Source organism: Falco peregrinus, chromosome 1 (assembly GCF_023634155.1).
Source record: "Falco peregrinus isolate bFalPer1 chromosome 1, bFalPer1.pri, whole genome shotgun sequence".
NCBI lineage: Eukaryota > Metazoa > Chordata > Aves > Falconiformes > Falconidae > Falco > Falco peregrinus.
In genome coordinates this window covers 49,439,175-49,458,573 of record NC_073721.1, presented here as the reverse complement: position 1 = coordinate 49,458,573, position 19,399 = coordinate 49,439,175, and the positions used below count along the sequence as shown (strand labels likewise).

General features: G+C 42.2%; 2 protein-coding genes across 3 annotated transcripts in view; one reads left to right on the top strand and one right to left on the bottom strand.

Annotated features, from left to right (window-relative positions):
- Positions 1–13,812, bottom strand: part of AK8 (adenylate kinase 8) — a 72,761-nt gene extending 58,949 nt beyond the window's left edge. The window contains exons 1-5 of the mRNA XM_055796011.1: positions 13,661–13,812; positions 11,001–11,085; positions 6,924–6,973; positions 6,079–6,192; positions 352–420 (exon numbers count right to left, since the gene is read on the bottom strand). Coding sequence (XP_055651986.1) covers positions 352–420; positions 6,079–6,192; positions 6,924–6,973; positions 11,001–11,085; positions 13,661–13,738 — 396 coding nt within the window. The 5' untranslated portion in view covers positions 13,739–13,812. The remainder of the gene's footprint in view (positions 1–351; positions 421–6,078; positions 6,193–6,923; positions 6,974–11,000; positions 11,086–13,660) is intronic.
- SPACA9 (sperm acrosome associated 9) lies at positions 13,293–18,679 on the top strand. 2 transcript variants are annotated; one of them, XM_055796024.1, is made up of 4 exons: positions 13,293–13,335; positions 14,457–14,610; positions 17,471–17,673; positions 18,211–18,679. In XM_055796024.1, exons 2-4 carry the CDS (start codon positions 14,467–14,469, stop codon positions 18,593–18,595), a joined length of 732 nt encoding a protein of 243 aa, XP_055651999.1. In that variant the 5' UTR covers positions 13,293–13,335; positions 14,457–14,466; the 3' UTR covers positions 18,596–18,679. The 2 variants fall into 2 exon arrangements, with proteins under 2 accessions (XP_055651999.1, XP_055651995.1); XM_055796020.1 differs by lacking the exon at positions 13,293–13,335 and adding an exon at positions 13,830–13,956.
- The last annotated feature ends 720 nt before the right edge of the window (positions 18,680–19,399 follow it).

The window sequence follows — 19,399 nt, the reverse complement described above, 5'->3', positions numbered from 1 at the left end:
CTTTCCACAATAAGAATTAAAATCTTAACATATTGATTTCTATATATTTTCTGTTTATCTGTTTTGTCCACTGTATCTCTGCCAGTTGCCCCAGGCAATCAACAAAGCTACGCTTGTTCAGCCTTTGATCATCCCTGTGCTTGAATATTAGCATATGCATACTCTCATCCTCCCCTTTATCCTGTTAATAAAGCTCCAAACTCCCTCTGCTGATGTTCAAGAAAGCAATCCACTCCAGAGCCCCCAATGATTTGCCCCCATTCCCTCCTCTGCTCAGGACTCAGAATACTAACTACTATGCACGAGTTGTGTAAGTGCTTATCCACCGGCCCTCTGTGGAGCAATTCTTACTTGTTTGATGCAGTCCACGTTTGACAGACGTTCCTGGATCAGATTGGCCCAAAGCGCATTGGGAATTTTCTAAAGAAAGAACAAAAAAAGGCTGAATATTCACAATTGAGTTCAAAAGGAATTTTACCATGCAGGCGTATTCCGGTTAAAGGTGAAGTGAGATGTCATCTTAAAAATAAATAAATAAATAAATCTGTGCAACTCCCAAGTCATTAACATAATATATCAGAGAGCTAATAAGGGCACAAAAATCAGTATTAAAGGTAAGCTGAACAGAAAGCCTACATCCATGCTTTTTGCACACTAACATGGAAGCAGGGCCAAGTCTGGCACGCTAACACACACACTGGACACCAAACCTGCAAAGGGATCCGTAAGAACACCACATTCACAATAGTCCTTCTTACCACGAGTGTCTGACCCACTACTGCTTCATAGGTCAGCTGGCTCAGCTTTAGTGATCTTCACAGGTATCGTGTGAGACAAGCAGAATCTCAGACACAGAGCAAGTAACAACAGTCTGATATTCGGGAGGTTTGTTTCACAATTTCAAGCAACTGTCACTCTTTCATGAACCAGAAAGTTTATTTAAAATACATCTAGTTTATTTAACATACATCTTATGGTTAAAGTTAGTTTTAAAGTTAGTTCATATTTAAACTCAGGACTGTGAAATGGATTGAAACTGCATGTGCCAGTATTTTCAGAAGTGCTGTTTCTTTTTTTTACTTTACCCATGTCTAGAGATGTTTTGTAAGACAGTATTTGCTATCTAACAGAAGAACAGAGTTCCTCTACAGATTTAGCTTCCCCCTCCGCCCAATATTTCTTCCATCATTGTATTAGATTTCCTGAGAAGAAACTAACAATACCCTTCTTTCCTTCTTGTAAGAATTTTCTTCACTACCTTGTTAATTTAGGCCTTCAATCTATGCTGAACTTGGTTAAACAAACTCTGTTAGCCAGTTTAACTTGATAAAAGTCTAAACCTTTGGCCATGTCAGGCAGAACTGCTGTTAATCATTTGACCAAATGCCTTGTCTCGGTCTCATTCATTTTATTGTTATTGGCAAAATAAAAGTCAGAAAAAAATCTGCAGTCAGATTCTCTACTTCCTGAGTCAAAAAATTATCTTTCACCTAACAATGTGAGGTTGACATTTTGTTCCATGCGGTTCCATATATTGTGGGTTCCCATCTCTTTTTTTCTAACCAAACAGTCTGAAGAGCATAATCCTAAAAAAAGAGTATTTCTGTAGGCTTATGTTGTACTAAAGGATGTAGAGAAATAAAATGAAAATGTGGCTGACTATGCAGAAAGATTTCATAACAATCTTCTTCATTAAATCATGAAACAATGTGACCAAGAGTGGTGGAAACACTATCACACAAGTCACTTCAAAGAGTGGAGAAAGCACTGCAGAATACGGAAGAGAGACCAGTCGTCATCTGACTGTGGAACAGACAAGGTGGCCCAGTCAGGTAGTGGGTTTTCTTGTTTCATTTATCTCTGCTGTCCCCAGTCCTCAGTGCCTTTCCTAATATCAGCCATTCGTAAGGCAACATTCAAGCAGGTAAAAAAGGGAAAGAAATTGCTGTGTTTCTTGAAAGTCATCAGGTCCCTTAGGGTGCTGCGTCAAAGCCTCCTGCAGCCTCTCACTGCTGGAGCCTGGGTCTGTGGCTTTGAGTCTGTCACCTTCCAAAGGTGCATCAAGCTGCTATCAAAAACAGCTAGCGTCTTGCTTACTTCTTTGATGTGTCATGTCAAGACAGACTAGCAACTGCTGGGGGTCTACTCTGCTAAGCCTTGCCAAACCAATTTAAACCAAAATTATACTAACTTCTTTCAGTGCAGTGGTATTCTTAGTCCTCTCTTTTGAGCAGGGTTTATTGCACAAAAAACTGTCAAGGACACACATGCAGGTATTTCAGTGTTTTAGTTCCTTCTGCTCTCTGTGGCTCAATTCCAGTCTCATTTCCTGGTCAGTTTTCCTCCTACTGAGCAGTGGCCTACAAAATCATTTTCAATAGGTTGCTTGCAGAATGCCTCATTATTCAACTAGAAATCATTAAATCTGATACATATCAGATAGCACATTTACAATTTCTCTCATAAACACTCACATAAATATATCATGAGCCTGGTAGATGGGACTGTACCTCCCAGGAATTGCAATAATGGACTATGACACATTTCTACTTGATAACTGCAGAACCATATCTTATCTAAGACACGCTGAGTCTGTCCCAACATTCCGTTTAGTTAACGGAAAGACCTGCTGCTATGGTATTTTGTTTATGTTCACACCACTTTTCTGTGCACACTGGTTTAATCACTATTCCCATACTGATGAAAAACGGTACTCACTCATTATTAATTTTAAATATTCCATGTTATTTCAGGGACATCATACATCAACTTACATGCCTGATCTACTCAGAGTTAAATGTGAATGATCTTTTCATAAAACTGCTACTCTTTTTTTGGGGGGAGGGAAGGAGCACTTTCACTGGACATTTTTATTGCAAGGTTTGGATATATTTGTTCTGAAAACAGCTACAGCTAAAAACCTCTGAGTTCTCCAAGTTTGCACCTTGGAGAGAAACGCAGTCAAGCTGAAGAAACAGAGTTTAGTATTCTGAGAATCATGCATGTTTAGATGTAGCTTGTTCTGATAAATGCACATGAAAGGCTGGCCTTTTTTATGTGTACACAAGACTGGAACAGTTCCTATTTGTTCCTTCATAGTGGCATGTCCTGGAATAGATTAGAATGCTGACCATGCATAGATAAGGATGCCTTGGGTTTTCCTTTATTATATTTCTTCTTAAAAAGCACAGGGATATGATGCAACTCCAGAGTAGTTTTCAGTCATTAAGCAGTATGCAAACACCTTAACTGCAATTTAGTATAGCATTAAGAACACACCCATCCCACAAGCCCACAATTACCACAGTTGTTTCAACTTCTTTTATTATCCAGTCAACAGGAAAAGTGAAACATGCGATAGCTCATCATTAAACTTCACTATAGGAAAAACCTGAAGGTGCTTCCCATTAACATTATAATAACTAGAGATGGGGGAATAATTTGCAATGATTTATCCAAAAATGTAGCCTCTTTTTCTGTTCATGGAATATTTATTGATAGCTCGTGGTTCTTCAAATGTATTGAATATTCAAAAAATTTGACTTTGTTTTTAAAATAATTTTACATGCAGAATGATCACATTTTGCTTTGAACAGTCAATATTTAAAATTCACTACCTGAGCTGTGCTCATTAGTAAGTGGCCAGGTGTGCGTTAGTGAATGATCGGATGTCCAACTTGAAAAATTGAGCTTTAGAGAATAATCACGTATTTAAAATATACTTTCCATGAATTCTTGTGCCAGAAAAACTCAAAATGCTTTAATATTCACTGGGAGCAAACACAAAAGAGATGAAAGCTTGGCTAAAGATAAGTAAAATATGTGAACAAACATTTGCAGACCTTTTTGCAGTGTTTGCCCAGATCTAGTAACACTGGCCTACTGACCTAAAAATGAATGACCTTTGGCTCTGGGGTTAATTTAGCCACAGTAACTTATATGCATGAAATGTTCCTCTAACAACATTAAACAGCGTTATATGATCTTCACACCAGACTTTCAAAACAGTCTTAGTTCCTGCTTTTCCTCTTTCCATTTATTAAATTGCTTTGGCCAGGACTACAACTTTTTAATGCCCTGGTTGCATCAAAGATAGTATAAACAGCTATTGTTCTGTTCCTGAATAGACACTCAAACCCTATTAGTGCTAATGGATGTTATGTATGCTAGAGGAGTCAAGTTAACCACTTGCTTCAGCAGAATCAGGGGTCAGTTACAGCAACAGTAGATTTAGTCAGCAGACATGACTCAGTAGGGGAAAATACAGCTCTGGAGATGACAATTTGGCTACGTTTTAAGTCATTGTAAAGCTTACATTGATTTAGAGGAAGTAAGGAGCTCCCTCCTAGTTTTAGGCATAACATGTGAAGAATCAAGCTCATATAAAAGAACAAAAGAAATGATTTAGTGAAAACTTCTTCTAGGATCTAACATCTCAAAAACAAAGGCAAACTGCAGAGTACTAAACCACCACCACATTCTGTTCTCTGGGTGTTCCTTACTACCTGATTAGCCTTGACATTTTTGACTTTCATCTTCCATACCATCCATCTTTTTAAATCAAATAAACCCAAAAGGACACCCTTGAAAGTGCATCTGTATAGTCTGAAATATGTTAATAATTACAGTAATTAAACCAAAGGGAATTTTTGTTTTAAATTCTCCCCCTCCAAGTTGAAATTTATGAACCTAGCAAAACAATCTTTAATAATTAGAAGATTTCTAAGTACATATTCTGAATAAGAATCATTTCATATCATCCCAACCAAAAGCAAACCCTTTTGCCAGTAAGTTCAGTGAGAACAACGAACTCTTTCCTCTCAGATCTTTAAGTATATTACTCAAGGCATCTCCAAACTGCATTCACTAATGCAGTGTAATAAACACTACCCTATTTTCAGCCTGATTTTCTACAGAAAAAAAAAAAATCTATGTATCACACCATCTACCATCTCAGCAAGTTATAAATCTGTTGGCCAGTTCTAATCAAATTTAGCAGTAGTTTAGAATTCTCACAGATATGAAATTGCTTTAATTTTTATGAAAATAGGTGATGAGGGAGAAAAGATAAACTCAAACTAGTTGACTTGCTAGACAGAGTACAGACTTCTTTCATTCTATTACTCATGGAACAGGACATCTGAAGAAAGGAATCAGCTAAAAGGGGAGGAATCAGAAGCAGAGATGCTTCTGTGTATTTGGGATATTTTTTTCAACATATTTTTCTGATCTACTTGTCACTAGCCTTCAATAACAAGACAATTACATTGCTGATCAACTAATCCTGTGAGTCATGGCATCTGGAAAGAATGTTCTTCAGACCAACTGCTTTGAACATTAGTTAGGAGGCCCACAATGATGCATGAATGGACTTGAAAACCTGCTTGGAGCAAACCAGGTACTTTGAGTTGGGTAGAGCACACAACCCAAGAACTGAATGATCTCCCGAGTCAGCTGCTATTGCCTCAGCTTGAGAGCTTCCAGGTTTTCAGTAACTGACTGGATTGTCATACTCCTTTTGAGTTAATGCACCAAGTAAGTTATTTGTGTCATGCTACAGAGAAATCAAGTATGCACAACTAAGTAGCACTGTCAGATCAAAAAAAGTTCTTTGTGTACATATTTTCCAGAGCATTTTGTACCAAAGGAGACCTCGGAGACTAGTGCTTATTTTATTGAGGTTATCAAACATGCTGAAATAGAAGACGCTTTGTTTCATGACATAATGAAACATTCTTTAAATTGTACTGTGCTTACCTGGACTTGTCTCAATTCTGTTGCTCATGTCTAAGGTTAATGTTTTCAAGACCTCCATTACTTTACATTGTCTTCCTCTCCTGCCCCTGTTCTACGCCCCGACACATTCTTATCTTTGTTCATGTCTTCTATCTAGCAGAGGTTACCCTTCTTCTCTGAAAGACCCTGTACCTACAGATACACAAACCAATGTACAAACCACCACAGATATAAAAATATTTGCTCTGATCTACTCAACTCAGAGCAGTGGAAATCATGGGAATGCCACATAATTCCTTTACTGTGAAATGAGAACTACTATTATTACAACCTCTTACACACCTGTTTTCTTTCTTTATATGCCTTTGCTTCCTTTGTCAGTGCCAATATTTCCTTGAATAACAAAGTCTCCTGAGAGACACGTATGGCATCCAAATGTTTACAAAGCCACATTGCCTGAGGGAAGAAGGAAAAAAAAAAACCAAACCAAAGGTCAAAATATTTGGAAAGAAAATGAAGGACTTTTTCAGAAGGCTGCAGAAAGATAGAGAGCATTTTCCTAGCTTTCCTTTCAGTAAACAGACTATATATGTAACTTTAAGCAGTTTCTTATAACGATGTTCAGGAGTCTACAGCTTTGAATAAGGTCTTTTTCATCTAATGTACTATAACACAGATCATAAAGAAGAAAGCACTTTTCATAGCATGCATACACCACCATCATCTGCAACTTCTGTGGTCAGCTTTCTCTGTGGTTGAAACACAACTCTGACATTTTCTATTAAGCAGTACCAGTGGACGTGACAGACAACTGGCCATGCAAATGGAGCAATCCATAATATGGGAACACCAGAAACGTGTAACTACGGTATTCCTCCCAGGTTAATTAGTCCTGTTAAAAAGCTGGGAAAACAAGATGGGCAGAATTCTGTTGCATTACGTTAGTATCACTACCGCTACCTAAGCGAGTTCTTGCAGAGCTCTCTTGCATGTTTCCATTTAACCTGTAGTGTAATGTACAGGTGTATCCCTTAGGAATGCCACCCTTCAATTCATCTTGTGCTCTTCTATCACTTAGCAAATCTTGAAAATCATATTCTCAGAATAAGATTTTCACAAGTACTGAGCTCAGTAGAAAGTAAAACGGGTAAAGGACAATGTTGTATCATAGAAGGCAGTATACTTACAACTGTAGTTTTCCCAGAAGCAGGTGGACCAAGTACACAAATTCTTGGAGCTATGAAACAAGAATATGTGAATGTCAAGATGCAGAAGACCAAAAATCCCAACCAGTTTCCCCACTATTGCATTGTACAATATAAATGTAATCACAATTAAACAATTATTTCAGTTGGAAATCTGCCTGAACAGAGACTTCAGGATTGGGCTCCACTGGGGAAAAAAAGGGGGAACACTAAGTCAGTCAGTGCCACCTGGGTCTTCCTTTAATCTCCATGGTCAATGAGATTAATACTCTGACTAAACATGCCACTTAGAGAGATATCTTATAATCTCTCTATCTCAATCAATTTAACACATGGATAGTTTAGTGGGTGAACCAGAGCATAAGATACATGAGTTTAACTTTTATTCCCAAAACATTGATTTAGACCCAACACATTTTGTGATGAAAAAATATTTTAACTTGTACATGCAGGACAGGACTATTTATAAGTGACTATTATCATAATCATAGAACAGATAAGATTGAATGGGACTTCTTGAGATCATCTCTTCTCTTGTTTCCCTTACACAGTATGGTAGTAAAAATACTTTTTATTTTTGCAAAGCTTTTGGCTCTCATCACAAAAGATGCAATTTCACTTTTTAGTTTCATCTAAATAGGTTGTGTCAGGGCTCAGAGATTCAGGTACTGCAAAATTAAGCATTCTCTCTCTACCCTTTTGAACAGTTACCTTCAATTTTTCTAGTCATCATTAAAAGTCATGTAATTTTCTTTGTCCCTGTATCTTGTGTTCCTCTACTGCGTGTCCCTCTTCTTTCCCTGAGGGGACAAGGTGGGAAAAATGCATCCCAGCTCTGGGGAATTCTTAATCTAATGCTTACAGACAACACAATAGGTATCACTGTTCTAAGTTTCATCAAGAATGAATTAAGAGGCAAGACAAACAAGGGGAAATGGAGTAACTCTTAGGAAAAAGTACATGGGACTTTTTCCATGAACACACCTTGGACTGCAATCCCTTGAGCTGTCATTTTATACTAAATTTGATGTTTCTTCCCCCCTATACCCTGGGGAGAAACAAACAAACCAAAACAGACTTTATACAGAACGGATAGTTTACTATTTAGTGGCAGTAACATAGGTCAAAACAGAGGCGGGATCTAGTCACCCAAAAACCTCTTCAGCTTTTGATAACCAAGAGAGATACAGTGCCTGATGGCAGCAGACAGGAAAGGATGTGAAATGTATTTTTATAAGGCTTTCCATGCACTTAACAGTTATTGGGCAGGTGCAATTTTTAAACATACATGAAACCCAAATTACAGATTCATCTTTACAAAGTTATCTGACTTGGAAGGTTTAAGAAAAACTCCCCCCTTATTGGTTCTTGCAAGTGCAACAGAACTAGTACACAATGTAGAAAAATACTTTAAAAGGATACATCAGCTGTTTTTATCACCTAATTTCTTTCAAATGTAATGTGATTAAATCCTAGGGTGTTTTTTTTTAATCTAACACCTTGAAACTCCAGCCCGGTACTTAGGAATTATTTATAAACAGCGTCATAAAAGAGTGCTCGGGTGCCAACACTAATCAACTTCTTCAAACCACTTCAAAGAAAATCAAAAAACCTTTCCATCCACAGATCCTTTTGAGGTTTAACTAGGAGCATGATTTAAAATTCACAAGAAAACCCTTAGGTATTGAAGCTTTAATACACAGCTTTCTTGGACAAACGTTTGATAAAAAACGAAACATACCATTATATACACCATATCATGCTTTAATATTGCCCAGGGCTACTGTAAATGCTCACTTTGTACTAAATCTGGTTTTCTCTCTGCTTAGTGGCTGGCAGCAGATGGGGCAGTGTAATTCACTGATTTACTCATTTGCACACTTGTAAGACTCCTCTAAAGCCTTCTCCCTAAACATATGACACAAGGGCACAACCAGGACACCACTGTATGTAATGTTTAACCCTCTCCAATCAGCAAATAGTCAGTATTTAATACTGGAAGTCTGCACCAGCAGCTAAACGAAGTGAGGAAAATCTAGAAGATGCCTTTTCCTTCAGTAACAAATCACATCTCATTCCATGTTTAGTCTTGATGAAATGTTACAGGATTTACTCTTCCAAGTAAATTAAGTTTTAACATTCAACAATGTTTTTAGTAAAAACAAAATTAATCCTGGAATAATGAAAAAGAACAGCTGGACTCACTGAGTTCCATTTAAGTCCAATAGATTCTATGGGTAATATTAAGGTAACAAAATTTGCTTAACTTGTAAGAGAAATCCTTTGTCAAACAGGAGACACACGCAGTATACCATGAACATTCTTGCAGAACTTTTTACATTTCTTCAGAGGTTTGACTGTAAAGGAAGAACTCCCAGAAATGCCACTTGGACCCTGAAAGCTTTTTCCATTAGCACAAACCAAGATAATAGTGTAGAAAACTAGTATCTTCATATATGAAAGAATTATCAGTCTTCATGTGGTTCTTTAAGGTTTTTAGAAGGAACACATGAGAGAACAATAGTAGAGAGCCTTAAGCACACTTTAGCCACACATTTGACCTACGAGATTTTCAAGACAGTTGTAAGCTATAATCACCATTAGACTTGTTTATATTTTTAAGAGTACTTTAGATCCTATTATTAATTAAAAAGGTTTTCTAACTTCACACCTGGGATAGATGCAATGCTTCTTTTCCACGCATCTCCGTTTGAAATTTTCTCTAGGGCTAAAACTGTCTAGCAAGGCAAGATCATGAAAATTCATCACTTTACTGATGGCTCTAATAAGGTTTTTTTTTTTCTTCTAAATAGTCAGCACCTTCAGCCACGATCAAAAGGTAAAATCAACTCTGCTACAGATTTCTGTTACATTATTTTCCATATATAATTTATTCTTAAAACAACATTTAGGCTTTAATTTTAATTGGAGTTCTTTGGCTTTCTTAATAGGTTTTTCCAGACCAAAAGCAGACAGCATTTTTCCTTTGACAAACAACTGCTGTAGTTCTATCTTTAGCCTCTAAGTACTGAAGTCATAAAATGGAAACCTGCCTAATTCTGTTCAAATAATACTGCGGGGCTCATGGACAAATGTTAGCTCAATGTGAAGAAATTTTATCAGCATTCTGTCAAACCGCACAAAATTCTTCTGCATATTTTCCACGGGTCTATAAAAGAGATTGATTACTCATGCTGCCTGCAACAGAAAAGGCTGGACACAATTTGCAGGATTTGAAATTATTTTTTTTTTGCTATTTAGCAGCATTTCAGTCAACATCCATCTGATCACCACCACTAAGAGCTCACGGCACCTCTAGTGATAATGATTTCATTGATGCTGCAGCAGAACTTTCATAATGGTTTACTATGGTTTTAAAGAAACATCAAAGCAACATGACACCAGCTATCCCTGACAGCTCATGCAGAACAAAAATTATAGTTCAGTTGTGCATATCCAAATATAATCTGCCTAAGGGTGAACAGTTTGTAAATCAAATAATTTGATTGAGAGTACATGCTTTTATTGTGTAGAATCCAGACTTCCTATTCAATTTATCAGGTTTTGTTATACATACAAGTAGGCATGCTCCCTGTTCCTTCATCTGAGATGCCACTGAGCAGTGGAACTCATTAACAGCAGCTAGTAACTAACTAATCAAAAAACAGAGAATCTGCCAGCCCAGGTAGAATAGGAAACCAAATTTACACCTGACAAAAGGAGTAATTAGCGAGCTTAAAGACAACAGGAAATATCAGATGGGGCACAGAACGCATTAATAATTAATACACTAGAACTCTTTGTTATTCCCTTAGAGGGTTTCATTGTTATAACTGTTAAAGTGCATTTTTTATTAGATTACCCACTAAAAAAAGAAATTAAAAGCATCTTACCTATAACTATTCCAAAACGCTCACTTTTTTCTCCACCCCTCCCACCCACCCCCCAAAACACAGTCTGAAAAGTTTTATCCATCATCTGCCAACTGAAGTGCAGCCTTCAAACAGCTGTTTACAAATAAGGAATTGAACTATTTATGGTGTCTCAGTTTTCACATACCATCATCACTGTTTTGCTTTAAGTGGTTTATCATATACTGAATGGGATCATCTGGCTTATGAATTAATAGTTCTTCAAGCATGTTCTGAAAATAAATAGGACAAAGTCAGAGGAAAATTTAACATAGCTATGCAGTTATGATATATTGCATTTTTACAGCAATGTTACAATGAGGATCTTAAAGAATTTATAAATGCTTGTTTATTTTCTTAAGGCCCCTTTCATAGACAAAATTCAGACTATGAAACCTATTTTCAATGCTGAAAAAACTGAAGTAAAGCATGGTCAGAAATTTTCCAATTAAAAAACCCACAAAACCTATTTGCTTTGACTTATTTATGATACATACAGAGACCAGAAAGGTTTGCCTCGAGCAGTATGGTGTTGATAAGTGTTGAACCAGCATTTACATAAAAAACATACAAGGAGTTTCAAAACCAGAGTCAACTTATATTACTGTCTCTGCAGGGCAAGTTAAACCTCCTTCTGAAGCACATTCCCACAAGTTTCTGACTAGCCTAGAGGACTGCAGAACAGATAAGACCTGCAGAAAACACAAAACCAACAACTAATCAAAGCCACAAAACCAGCACATTTCATTTTGGTAACTACCAGTCTTCCTCCTACATGAAAAGTAAGCGGTGGGGGGAAGGCTTAAATAATTTCCTTGAATGTCTATTTCAGAGCCCATTTTCGTATTAAATATTTGAGATTATACAGGGCCTTGCTTCAGCAAGCACCAAAAGCAGTGTGGATCTTCTGCTCATTTCAGTGAGGATTGTAGCTTTTACAGGCAGAGAAAGAAATAATACTGAGAAACACTAACTCCATAGATTTTCTTAAAAGACATTTCAGCATAGCCAAAAAATCTGTAATTAGAACTAAACACCAAACAGCAACTAATGTTCTGACTTAGATTACCTACTGAAATGCTTGCACTAGAATAGGACATCTCTTTCTAAAAATCAGTCATAACACTTTAATATTTGCAAGTAAATTCCATAAAATCTGTATATTCCATAAAATTTTATATTCTAACCAATTGATTGTCTTTTATTGGAGTGGCCTATTTTCCTTTTCTAATTCGTCCACTTCATTATAATAATTAAAACACTCAATTTTATTTACAAACTGTTTTACATCCAAGTTCTGATGCTTCAAGGTCTGCGCAGTGCATAGCATGGAGTATAAAATTTGTATTTTTATTGGGAGTACATTTAAAAATTACTACCTTTTTTAAATTTCATAACATTCATTTAAACTAACAAAACTTAATTTGGTGCCACAATTATCAGCAGCTGTAAAGACAAAAAAAAAGCTAAGAAAATCTGGTGTTACTACGAACTGTTCAGGCTGACAGTGATTGATACTTTCACTATTTCATGCCCAAGCCCTACCAGATTTACACACATGCTTCATTTAATTCAGCTCTGCTAATCTCAGTTTAATTTTGCATGAGTTGTTACCGTTAATCCCTCGGGGAGGGTCACGTTTTGGGTGTCGTGTTTTAGGCTTCACATTTGGGGGTCTGTAAATGTTTTAAGTTTAGGGCAGTAATTTCAATGCTGTGTTTGTTTGTACCATTATGTTGCTGCAATACAACTGAAGCATGAAAAGGGGGCTCCGAGTAAATTCCTGAGCGTTTAATGTAAAATGAGATCCTGCAGCTGCGTTCAATGCCTCATGGCACGGAGAACACAGTATTTCCGTAAAAAAACCCACAAATATGCTACACTAGACAATACCCCATGGCCCTGAGTTACAAGAAAAAAAACAAAAGGTGTTTGTGTGTAGGGATAGGAAATAAAATAAGCACGTGTGTGTTTTCTAGTGGATTTGAAAAAGTAAAAAGGCCTCATAACATAGAGTTACGAGTTAGCAGCGGTACACAGGGGAAGCCTCTCTAACAAGTTCTCGTATCGGGGCAGCAGAACTATTACTCAGTCACTCGCAGAAGCCTCCCCACGCACGACAGAAGGGCTTTCTCCGAACTCACAGAACAAAACATACCTTTTTTTAAGGCAGGGAACCCCACCGTGCTATTTACTGAAATCACAGCGATGCGAGCAGTGTACCTCTTTATTTTTGACACACACGGCTCCACAGAGAAGCCACCGCAGCAGCAGGGCGGGCAGGGAGCGGTGTCGGGGGAGGCGGGGAGGGGGCTGCCGGGCCGTTCCCTCAGCGGCCCCTCGGGCGGGGCGAACCCTCGGCCCAGCCCTTCCCGCCCTCCGTCCGCTCCCGCCGCCTCCCTCCCCGCGGCCCGGCCCGGCCTTTCCCGGCTTCCACACCTCCCTCCCGCAGGCTGCCGCCTTCCTCCGCGAAGAAACGGCACGTACGAACCCCAGCAGTTGCCAGGCTACCGTTAAACTTAATTAAGTTAATTAATTAAGAGAGCCCTCGGCAGGTGCGCTTTCCCCTCACGCGGGGACACCCGCCCGCCGGTTTCCACAGGAGCCCGGTACCGGCCGCTGAGGGGAGGGCGGCGGCGCTGCCCCCCAGAGCCAGCCGGGCTCGGGCCCCCCGCCGGAGGTCGTGAGGAAACCGGGCGGCCCCCCCAGCCCGGGGCCGGGCCGTCGCTCGCGGGTGCCCCTCACCACCCCCCGGGCCCACCGGGCCGGTGTTGGGGTGCCCCCGCGGGGCGGGCGCGGCCCGTTCACCTGCAGGAGCCGGAAGAGCTCCCGCTCCTCCGCGTAGGCGCCCACCGGCGGCGGCCACGGCCGGGTGGGGGCGTCCATGGCCGCCCCTAGCAACCAGCCCCGCCGCTCCGCCGCGTTGCTAAGGAGTGCGTCATCACGGCGCGACGCGGCGAGGCCCCGCGAACTGCCGGGGGTTTCGTCATCGAACAGCGCCGCACCGCCCCAGGGGAGACGCGCGGTTGCCGGGGAGACGGCGGTGCGGTTGCAGGGGGCCCGGCCAGGCGCTGCCCACACCGGCTCCTCGGCAGGCGCCGCCGGTAGGGAGCCGCGGGGCGGGGGAGCGAGGTCCGCTGGGGCCCCGGGCGGCGGGCAGGGGCGGGGGGCGGCGGGCAGGCGAGCCCCGCGGGAGGGCCCGCCGCGGCCCGGGGGGCGCCGGAGCGGGGCAGCCCTGGGGCGGCCGCGGGGGCCGGAGCAGCCGCCTCTCCCCCCGGCCCGGCCGCAGCCGTGCGGCTGATGCACCGCGCGGTGCTGCGACAGAGCCCGGGGCTGATGGCCCGGACCGGCAGCGGGCCCGTCGGGGCGCTCCGCCGCTTTGGCAGCGCCGTTACAAACCGTTACCTTACTCGGGGGCTCTGGGGCTGCAGAGCTTTGACACAACATATCTTACCTTATTGCCTTCTGTTTTCTCCCCCCGCCCCTTTTTTTTAATTTTTCCACTAACCTACACAGTTCCAAAGCAGGTGAAAGAGTTACATATGTAGAACAGCATCGTTTCTAAAAAGCAGCTCCCTTCCTCTCCTTCTCTCCCAAAATCCAGGAGAAAAAAAATGAATGAGATAAAGGAGGCTCTAAAAAACACGGAGCAGAACTACAAGCTCTTCCGGCAGCAGCAGTTTACATTTATTAGAGCACTGCGATGCACCCGAGAGAATGCCCGTGACATGTTAAGACCCGTGGCAAGCATCAGCCAGGTACAAAGTATTCAGCACAAAGTTCTCTGCTGATGAGAACAGGGACCGATGCAGGGCTGTCGTGCACTTGGGTCTAGCTGAGGGATGAATAAATGTTTTTACTAAGGGAAGATGCACAAAAACTCTCTAGTAACATTTGTGTATACCTCTGCAAACCAGTGGCAAAAGATTAAGTAGGGAAGAGAAATACCTATGTTAGGTCTTCCCATTACAGAGAAGGAATTTTACTGCTGAGCATCACTCTATGATTTAGTTTAACACCATCATTTCACTGCTGAGCCGCAGCCAGAAATACAGGGTACAAGAAAACAATCAAACCGACCCTCCTTCCCCAGCCACACATGGAATCCATAATCCTTAACTTGTAGTAACCGGCATGCTTGCCTCTTCCCCCTGGTATTGGTGCTGCTGTATCTTTCTATAGTGCTTATTAAAAATAATGGCTGTGTTACAGAGGTAGGATGATGGATTGAGGGCTGAAAGTCTCAAGTGGGCTAGGGGTTTTCTGGGCTGGTGAGTGAATTGTCTTGGAATTTTTATAACATGGGATGTTTTAAGTAGTGCGAAGAACTTAAACCACCTGCAGACAAGAGGGGGAAGAAAAATCTAAATAAAATTAGAACTGTGGATTTGAGACAGCAGAACCCAGGCACAAAAACCAGCTGGATGCCAAAGCCAGAGTGAAAGCCAAGCTGTTATTAGGATTAGGACACAGTAGCGAGCTGGTTGTCTTTTCTAAGGGCTGATTCTCTCTAATGTAAGTGCTTTGCTCGTAACATTGAAGAGGATTGTGACAGACATAATGCTGAACCATTTTTTCCAAAAATAGGCATTGAGGTTTTGCGTAACATTATGCTGTTTTTAAAAGCGCCAATATTTCAGTGGCATTGAGCAAGCCTGAGCTCTGCTGCTTGGCAGAGGTGGAAGGCCGGTTTGTTGCGGGGATGAAACCTTGTAGGTAACGACTTCAGCAGTTACATTGATCCATCGTTTGTGGTACAGTAACATGTGAACTTTGTGGTGGCAAACTGTACTGCACGGACAGTCCTCAGGGTACCATCACATTACCCCGGGGGGAGGATAAGAAAGGGAAAAGAGCGGGTTACTGGGGAGAACCAGGAGCAACTGATGCAGCACATATTGGTGATGTGTTGTACAGGAATCAAACCGCTACCAAATAGTTTACTAGTGACAAAAACAGACATCCATTTTATTTCACTACCATTCTCCTGAATCAGCCCAACTCTGTTTTTAATTTTGCATGGGTGGGCACAAGAATAAAAACAACTAATGCAGAAATATGTGTGGCCTCAGCCTACAGTTGGCTTGACTGCCAGCTTTCTTTGCATGTAAACACAGACCCTACAGAAAAAAAAATGATACTGCACTTGAACATGGCTACATTTCTATCCCCTAAAAGCTCAATGTGGTAGCATTTTTAGTGTTGAGTGATGACATTTCTCAGAGAAAAAGAGGAAAGCATAGTAAGGTGGAAAGGTCGAAGAGCACACCATGGTCAGGCAATGGCAGCAGCTCCTTAAAAGACTTCTGCGTGGAGTAGGGTATAAAGTCAAATCCCAAGTGAGACAAACTCCTCAACCATTTCTTCAGCCAGAGATTCAAATCACCCAGTGGGTCTCTGCACTGCAGAGCCTGGCTGTGGCCGTGACATCAGCCCAGCGCAGGGGCTGTGCATGAACTCCCCTGGCTGCAGCTCAGCTGCTCCGCAGCTGCTGGCTAATGCAGAGCTGGGCAGCCCTTGCGAGTCGTTGTTCCTTGTAGTCCTGGTCCCCATCCTGGTTAGGCAGGTGCATTAACGCTCTGTTGTTGATGTGGCCAAAAAGAAGTCCTGTTATCCCAGCGGTGAACATCCAAGCTAAAACACTATTCTCTTTAGGACTATTTCTGCTCAGAGCAGCAATAAAAAATCCTGCCACTCACAAGGACACAATGCTCAGCAAACAGTGTGGAAGGAGGAATCTGTAGTGGAAATGGACCCTTAGGGGCCATTTTTTATTTTTCTTACAAACCTGCTGAGAGTTTGCCCAAGCACATAGCATGGCTTTTCTGTATGCAGAAACCATACTGATGTTGGAACAGCTACTTCGTTCTTGTCTTGAAACCTTAACAGAAAGCACTGAAGGTGTTAAGAGTCCAGCTATGACTGCCAACCAGATCGCACAGTATTTTATATTCTGACCACTCACATCTGAAGTGCCTATAATTTCTTTGGAGAAGGTACTTAATCTCTTGGCATAACGTTTCATCATGAATTACCATTCACTCCAAGTAACAAAAAAGCTCAAGGCAAATAGGGAATATCATTGCTATAACAGGTTAGCAAGGACAATTTAGGTTAAATGGGATTAGTTTTCAGTCACATCTAGTGATGCCAAATAACCATGAAGAATGTGTGATGCAAACACATCACTCCAAACCATTCCCAGCACAGTCACTGCCCTCACCTCCCACCGGGCTCTGCCTAGGCAGCCATGGCAGTGGGTACCCTGCTCAAAGCAGGCAGAAACTCTGCTCACGCTTACCCTGTTTCTGCAGTGCTTACAGCGGAGCTGTATTGTTGGCAGTGGTGCTCCTGTACTTCTTCAAAGAGGGAGGAAGGCTCACCGGTGTGCTGACATGCAGATCAGTTGCCCCAGCCCTCTTCGGTCAAGAGGAGCGACAAGCAAACATCTCAGATGTGCTCTAGAAATCCTACTACCTGCCATGTTATTGCAGTTTCCGTAGTGGCTCAGGCCTGCGGTGTCACAAGAGAAAGCAGCTTCTCCTCACTACCCTGAGTAACTTTGCAGCATAAGTTAAATGTAATTTAACATGCATGACTGTCTGGCCCCATGTACAGGTACAGTCCTACATGGACCATCACTGTAACAATTCCACAGACAGGTGTATCCTCAACATGTTCCTAAACATCTGCAACGATCTATGCAATCTCTGCCAGAAGCTGGAAACTCTGCAATCTGGTAACGACATCACCGATGGCATTTTGGAGAGATGCAAGCTGCTCCTTAGCCACAGCAATGATCTGAGCACCATCCGAGCTAAGTAAGTCTCTCCATCAGCTTGGCTTCTCTAAGGCGACTGTCACATATTCCCACTTGACTTCATCAATTCTGTTAGAACACCTTTCTGGCTTTAGCGCGGGTACAAGGTGCTACCCAGTTTGCTCTTCCAGCTGTTGGGAAAACATTGCCAGCTTCCATTCACAAAAAGGGGGTGGTTTATTTGTTCTTTTTACCCGTGCACGGCAGGGCATATACAGGCAGGTTAGCACCCCGAAGTCCCATGCAATGCTCAGGCTGTTTACCTCCTTCCTCCTATTCCTGCTCTGCACAGAGCTCGTTTCTGTGGTACAAGTGCCTGTACGTGCTCTTGAAGCCCTCCAGATCCAGCCCAACAGCGGCACCAGTGTGTTTGGCAGGACTCCTTTCTCAGGATGCAGTTCTAGCCGCGCCTTTTTGTTTTGAGGAAACAGCTGGCTGTGCATTTCTGCTCCTCCACTGGGGTCCTGGGGTGGCACCGTGGGCTCACCAGGTTGCATTGTGGGGACTACTCTGCCAGTTTTTTCCTTCTGTCCCGCAGATACCCCCACGATGTAGTGAATCGCCTGAGCTGTGACGAAGCAAAGAATCATTATGGAGGTGTGGTGAGCCTCATCCCCATCGTTCTAGACTACGTGAAGGAGTGGGTAGACCACACTGAGAAGCTGCCACGGCACATGCTGTGTAACGAGAGTGGTGGAAGTGCTCTCTCTGAGAAGAGGACACCCCAGGGTGCACCAGCTAGGGCAGCCGTTTCCCAACCACCACCTCCTGTGCCCCTTGGAGCTCAGACCTCAGCTAGTAACAACAAGAATGTACAAGCACAGGGGAGTAAGTGTGTCTGGAAGAAGTACCTGAATAACACAGAAAATCACAGTGGGAAACTTAAAGGTCCCTGGAAACCACCAGGTAGACACGCCTTTTAAGGGATCAAAGTTCACACATCTTCTGCTTACCGCCTTTGATCAGGCAGCTAATTAAAGACAATGAAATAAACACTAGAGATCCTTCCTGTCTGAGTCCACTTTCTGAGGAATTAGCCTCATAAGCCAGACAGACACATACTCTTTCCCTTGCTGATAATTCCACTCTCCTCAAAGTCGTATCCCAACAGACGCAGCTGGAGCACTACAGCTGGTCCCTTTGACCAGCGCTGCGGTGGGAGCAGGGAGTAGGCAGGAGTCATCAGGTTCTAATCTCTCAGGCAATGAATCTTCAGCAAGCTACCTGAAACAGGCGATTACAGTTTCCCAGTCCTCTTGCCGAGGAACTCACTCACCAAAGCCAGAGGTGTGAAGAGCCTGCATGTCTGAAGGACGTGAGGCAGAGTGGCAAAGGCCTCTCATTATAGATTCAGACATGTTTGAGATTTAGACTTGTCCCTAAAGTTCCCTCACCCCACTGAAGTTGTGTGGTGATTTGGACCACTGCATCGATGCTTACGGGACAGCAATGATGTCTCCTTTACATGCCACTGAGCTGCAGTGGTCAGTGTGCTCCAGCTGCGCTCTGTTGCATCCTTCTTGCAGGCTCTCGCGCCATTGCAGGGACACACCACTCCCCTGACACCTGTTTGACTCCTTTGGCATCCAAGCTAGAGATGTAAAGGAGAACAAACCTCATTCTGCACTTAGTTTGGTAGACTGACAATACCCGAACTTGATTGAATAAAACCCCTGTCCTCCCCAGAGCTCTGCAAAACTAACGTCATTTCTGCTAAATGTGATTGA

What these genes read in the sequence shown, in the direction of transcription:
- SPACA9 (XM_055796024.1), top strand. Translation starts at nt 14,467, where the DNA reads ATGAATGAGATAAAGGAGGCTCTAAAAAACACGGAGCAGAACTACAAG. An exon ending in CCGTGGCAAGCATCAGCCAG is followed by an intron (nt 14,611 to 17,470) that starts GTACAAAGTATT and finishes CCCCATGTACAG; the next exon opens with GTACAGTCCTACATGGACCA. An exon ending in CTGAGCACCATCCGAGCTAA is followed by an intron (nt 17,674 to 18,210) that starts GTAAGTCTCTCC and finishes TCTGTCCCGCAG; the next exon opens with ATACCCCCACGATGTAGTGA.